Source organism: Buceros rhinoceros, unplaced genomic scaffold (genome assembly GCF_000710305.1).
Source record: "Buceros rhinoceros silvestris isolate BGI_N320 unplaced genomic scaffold, ASM71030v1 scaffold454, whole genome shotgun sequence".
NCBI lineage: Eukaryota > Metazoa > Chordata > Aves > Bucerotiformes > Bucerotidae > Buceros > Buceros rhinoceros.
In genome coordinates, this window is record NW_010409828.1 from 80,681 (window position 1) to 86,969 (window position 6,289).

The following is a 6,289-nucleotide window of genomic DNA, read 5'->3' on the forward strand; positions in this document are numbered from 1 at the left end:
TTCCTGCTACCTCCTACCAGGACCACCAAGTGCCTCAGCATCCTCCGGCAAAGGCAGAGCACCTGGACTTAAAGCAAGTGTTAAAAGCCCCTTGAGAGCTCACTGAAAACCACTAAATCAGTCCTCAGGCTTCGAGGGGCTGGGAGCGAGAAAAGCTCGCATTGATACAGCGATACAGCATTCATCCAGCTGCCGCCAGGGAAAAAGGTCTGCCGTGCCCCACATGCTGATGGGCTGGTGGAAGAGCTGTTCGATAGCAAACATTGATCTCCATGCTATGGAAAGGTCACTGACTCCAGAGGCTGTTGAAATGCAATGAATTCAGGGATGGAAAACACATTGGGGCACTCCTGACACACCACCATGGCAAGGAGCTGCTGGGAAGGAGTGGTACAAATCCAAGCTTAGAGAAACACAGTACTGAGTCATTTCACCTGTTCTGACCCTTGCATAGTTCATTTTCTTCCCAGTTTTTCGTTTTCAAGTCAGTTTTCAAGAGGGAAGATCTCTTTCTTTCAATGCTGCCTCTGTTTCCACATGGGTGGTGGAGCACATGACCCATACACAGATTGCATCTCCAGCTGTGACCCAGGACAGCCACTGCTGAGATGTAACAAGGTCACTCCACTTCTATGGCCCATCGTGTCACTCACCTCTCTGTTGAGACTGCTAATAAGGCCAGAGATGCACCATCTGCATCAGAGTTTTTGCAGCCATCTGTCTACTGGGAACTGGAGTGAGTCCACCAACAGGCCACCAACAGCCGTCAGACAGAAGTAACGTCCAGTTTTGAATGAGACCGTGCCAAGTTGGCTGCGTCTGAAGTGATCGCTTGCATCAAAAAGCTCATGCCGTTCATGCCGATGGCTGAGTAGGTACCGCTAAGAAGCAACAATTATCTGGGGGTTTTGAATGGGAAGTGGGGGGTAAATTAATTTCCTCTCTGATTCACAGCCCAAAGCTGGGATCACCTCCCTTCTACTCTGCCCTCTTTACCGTGTTCCTTTCCCTCTTTCTCCCCCATCCTTTCTCTCTGCTGCCCATGTATAAACAAACCCTAGCTGGGCAAAATTCTGGGAAAGTTTCCAGACTGTCAGCCTCAGTGAGCTTATTCATCAGAAGTGTTTCATACTCAAGCTGAGCCTATGTGTGCGTGCTCCAGATGCCTTTGTCCAGAGGTCTGAATGGGAAATTCCCCAGCCAAAGCTCCCCGAAACAGCTGAGCTCTGGTGAGTGCTCTCCACAGAGGACCAGGCATTAGGGCATGAGGAGTATCCCCCCTGCACAGTGAAAAAGAACCGCTTTGATACCTCTCCTGTATTTTAGCAACAACAGCTGGAATATTACTCCTGATCCCACTTCTAAGCATTCCACCAGTTGTCATCTACCAGACTGTATAAAATCTAGGCCAAAACAAAGTGGGAGCCAGGAGATAACATTGACTTCAACATGATGTTCCTGAGACCACTACAGGACAGCATATTCATGTCCAGCAGCTATGCCTAAAACAAAAAGGACACACAGAGTGCTCAGGGCTCAGCCATGGGAATGCTGTGAAGTTTAGAAATCATGAAAACACAATCTACAGAGACGAAATGGAACAAACTCAGCGCACCAAAGAGAAATTCTAGAGATCACTTGGTCATGCTTCACAAATATTTACACGAAGAGACTTAGGATAAAGAGCCCTTTAATTGAGATATAGCTGGTCTCAGGATCACTTGGAAATGCATGTCCCTCCTTGGCTAGCTCAGAAATGCCCCTTCAAGCCTGCCAGAAACATGTCCCCCCGTTCATGCTGATCATTCGGGGCATAGGCATAACGTAAAGGCTAGAATGAGAAATTTAAAAGACCGTATTTTAAACAGGGCAGGAGATTAGCTTCACTGTCCTCAATAACAGCAAATATTGAGGGGCACGGTCCTGGAAGAAAATACATCATATTATTTCAAATGACTCTGGCATGCTCCAAACTGATTCAACCTCATGTCTGAACTTGGGTTTCAGATCCTGAACTATTTTCTCATAGGAAAGAGAGGGTGAGGCTCGAACACTTGCTCTTTATTCTTCTTCCCTAACTTTCCACTTGATCCTGACACCAGTGACACCAGTAAGTCACCTACCAGCGCTGCTCAGTGCTGCCCAGCCTGAGGAAAAGCAGGAGAGGACAAGGACTTGAGCAGGTCCAATGATACCCCAGGCACGGAAAAACCTGAGTTCTAGATAAACGTTATTATGATCAGTCTTCAGCTCATAGCACTTGCCATAATTAACTACCCACTATGCACTGTCACAGTATCAATAAAAAAAAAGATGCATTTTTTTTCATTTTTCACTCACTTGTTGCTTTCCTATGTCAAAGGGTAGAAAAAGCTATCTCGATTCACACCTCTGAACTGAATTTACCCTTTCCTTCCTACTAAGAAGAATCACTTGACAAAATAAGAGCCTCAGGTTGATCCCTTCTCCCCAAAGGGTCACCAATAATATCCAAACGGTATGTTCTCTGCAGCCACTCCATTTCAGTTTCACAGTCCTTCACTTGGTTCTGATTTTCTTTGTTTTATTTACTTTAGGGTTATGAAGCTCTCAGCACGTTTGCTGCGGATCTCCTAGTACAAACTTGGACCTCATTCAGTGCAGTACAGGAGGAGAACCCCTCGCACAGCTCAGCTCCTCCAGCTAATACAGAACACCAAAACGTATCTAGCAGCAGCATGGACCAACACGGGCCTTTGTTCAATAAAACTTTGCTACAAAGTCACCTCAGCCTCTATAAATGATAAAATTTAAGGTTACACCTGACCTGCTTACAGGCGTACAGGAGCTCTCTGCAATGGGATGTGCTGAGAAATTCCATATGCATCTGAAGCCAAAGGCAAAACGTAGCTAAGAGGTTGGAGAGTTATTTAGACCATCTGATTTATCATCCTTAAGCTCCTGAAAAGTTCTTCAGGCCAGGTGTTTTCATAGTGGGTCGTGGATGTTTTGATGTATTCAAAGACCCAACGGGGACTACGTTGAAGCAGTCTGCCTGTCAGGGAGCAGTGAGTGTCCACCTCTCCATGAACAACGTTTCCTGGGGTGTACAAAGGCATCTAAACCAGCACGTGGCTTCTGAAAACAGAACAATGCGACTGCACAGGGACGTGCCACTGATTTCACTGTACTAATTTCTCTGGCACTGAAAGGAAAGAATAATGCCAACTAAGCCACCATTTTGCAGGGCCCACCAAACGATTCTTCCTCAAGCACCAGACACCCAAAACAGGGAAGCAAAACTTCCAGGATCCATGTAGATCAAGAGACAATTACTTTCCCCAACAAGAAGAGAAGAGAATGAAAGCCATACCTCCAAACAGAGACATAAATGATAATCAACAGCAAAAGTGTCAGCGAAGATACTCCACAGCCTACAATTAACGTGACAGAAGGCACCAGCACCTTTTCCATGTTCTGAAAGAGAGAAAGTAAGACATTAAAAACAAAAAAAAAAAAAAGAAAGAAAAAGAAAGAAGATGCTCAGCAAACACTACCAGCTCAAATTCACGGCAAGAAATTTCTTCCTAGCTGTCTGCGTGCCAACTCACCTGGCCTTCACATCGCATTGCACATACAAATAAAGGGGAAAGAAATTCAGCACCTATTTCTGGTTGATTCAGCTTTTTTTTTTTTTTTTGGACCTGATTCTGCTCCCACACCCACCAGTGTTAAGTCTGGGTAAAGACACTGATATCCACGATGAGGCAAGTGTGTAAAAGGGGTGGGCTGCGAGAGGAGGATCGGCCCCTTCATAGCTGGTGTGAAACTTTGAAGATAATTAATGAGGCAAGAGCAGAAGGCAGTGCCTATGCTAGAACAATTACAAATGAGTGATTTGGTGGAGGTTGGAGGACCACACCCACCAGTGTTAAGTCTGGGTAAAGACACTGATATCCACGATGAGGCAAGTGTGTAAAAGGGGTGGGCTGCGAGAGGAGGATCGGCCCCTTCATAGCTGGTGTGAAACTTTGAAGATAATTAATGAGGCAAGAGCAGAAGGCAGTGCCTATGCTAGAACAATTACAAATGAGTGATTTGGTGGAGGTTGGAGGATGGAAAGAAGGTAAAAATCTTCTACCAACTGCAAACATCCATCTGGAAAAGGAGGAGATGAAGCAAGCAAAGGAAAAACAAGATGTATACCCTCCCCAGTGACTCCGCCTCCAGTCATACCACCCATCACTTCACTACTCTTACACTAGTACACAAAGCATTTTGTTATATGCAGGGGTCCTTACTGGAAAATCCGGTGTGGAATGGTTCTCCTTTCCTGTCTGAACACAAAAGTTCTGCAAATTGTCAGCTTTTGCCATGTCAAGAATGAATGAACATGCTATAACCTCTCCTAATCTAGTTCTCTGCAGCACTGGGACTAACTCTGTAACTAACCAACATCTGCCAGGATAATATCAAGAAACTCTCCCTGTCCTCGGCTTGGAGTGAGGCTCTGGATCCCACTTGGTTTTCTCTGCTGCAGGCTTTTTATCCAGCATGTTTCTCATTTCCACATCAGTGATCTCTGCTGGCATGAAGGCAGAGAAGCAGAGACCCACCACACAGCAGACACACGAGAATCCTCTACTGAGAGAGATTAGGCAGCATGCAGAGGTGTGGGAGCACAGTCAAGGCTGTCATTAGATTGGCGCAGTACCAACAGCTATCTCTACAGCCATGGAGATGAGATGGTTTCTGACATAGCAAGGGCTTAGCATAGGAAAAAAAAAAGGCAATTACACATGAATTTGGAATGGAACAGGCAGCCCTCTAAGGACTTGTCTACACCGTTTTGTTGGCAGGCGTGGTGCTGCTCAACTTGAACCTCCAATCAGCGAGATGCTACAAAGCTGAGGCTACTGCAGCTCTGTTCCAGGCTACCGAGCCTTCTGCAAAGCAAAATATATTAGGCAAAGCTCAGTGCTGCGCATATATGGAGCCAGGCCAGCTCAGTACATGGGCAAAGCAAGCACGAGACCATCAGCTCAAGGCCCACAGTCAGTACAGAGTTACCAAGCAGAGGCAAAGAGCCCAGATACACAGTGACAATTGTCCCTGAAGTCTCTAGGGTTTGGGAAGATCCTCCGTACTTGCACATTTTGACCAAGGGCACCTCTCACATTTTCAATCTCATTGAGGGGATTTAATGAGGAACAAAACTTTCACCATACTGCTGCAGTGAACCCCGCAGGAGTGATTGGGAAGGCTGGCATGAGAGCTTAAGGGATCTGAGACAAAATTTAGTGAGACATTCAACGGCTTGAATGCCCAGCTGGCATACACACCCAACAGAGTACAGGTTGATTGGGGGATCTTTACTGGATACAAACCAGCTACAAACTGGAAGCCAAACTGCACTGCAGTGTGGTACTACCTCTCTGCAATGTCTCCTCTCTACTGACCACATTAGCTGACATGTCACTGCCCCAGCGTATCTGTACAGTTTCCTTGGGTCTGCGAAACAAGAGGCTTAGGACCCTCCAAAATTACTCCATAGATACATACCGAGGGTGTGGATGTCAGTCCTTATCCAACTTGCCGCAATTATGGAACTGGATTTCCAGCAATATCTTAGTCCTTACGACTACAAAAAGTGCAAGCACACCACAGTGCTGAGCCTCAATCCATCCAGCAGGGTCCTGCAGTTTCCTCCACACCGAGCTTCCCAAAATGCTCACGGAAAATGTGTCAACTCAGATGTGGATTCTTTCTCTAAATGTCTATGGAGAATTGGATCACTTGGAACACCAACTCACATAACTGAGAATTTACTCCTGCCAAATATTTACTCCTGCCTACGCTCTGACAATTTACTCCTGCCAAGTATTTGTGGAAGGTTAGAAACACCTTTTTGGGAACTAGGTAAACATCAAAGAAGTTTCAATGAAAATATCCACATTTTGATTCATCTTCCATCAAACAAAATGGAAATTGGACATATTCCAGGCACTGTGAGTGCTGAAATATTGTATCCTGCTCCTTATAAATTGAAATGTGGAAAGAACTTTCTTCTGGGAATAGCAGCCTCTGATTTAGTCAGGCGCTGGGGTAGGGTATGGGAAACAGAAGCAATTTCAAATACGAAGCCACAGTATCTCCCTTTACCACCTTTGCTTCCCCTGCTGCAGAATCCAGGTGGGCAACAGCCTTGTCCCACCCCAGAGGTGCATGGTTCTGATAAAAGCACTGTGAAGCACAAGCTACTCAGACATGGATTGCTCCTTGCTCACTCACTCCAAGCTCACTCCCAACC

At 45.9% G+C, this 6,289-nt stretch overlaps 1 protein-coding gene across 1 annotated transcript in view; it reads right to left on the reverse strand.

The window, feature by feature from the left end:
* The window catches only part of LOC104492758 (brain-specific angiogenesis inhibitor 1-like), a gene marked incomplete at its 5' end in the record, with an annotated part of 85,950 nt that overhangs the window by 62,615 nt on the left and 17,046 nt on the right, over window positions 1-6,289 (reverse strand). The window contains one exon of the mRNA XM_010135348.1: window positions 3,353-3,456. Coding sequence (XP_010133650.1) covers window positions 3,353-3,456 — 104 coding nt within the window. The remainder of the gene's footprint in view (window positions 1-3,352; window positions 3,457-6,289) is intronic.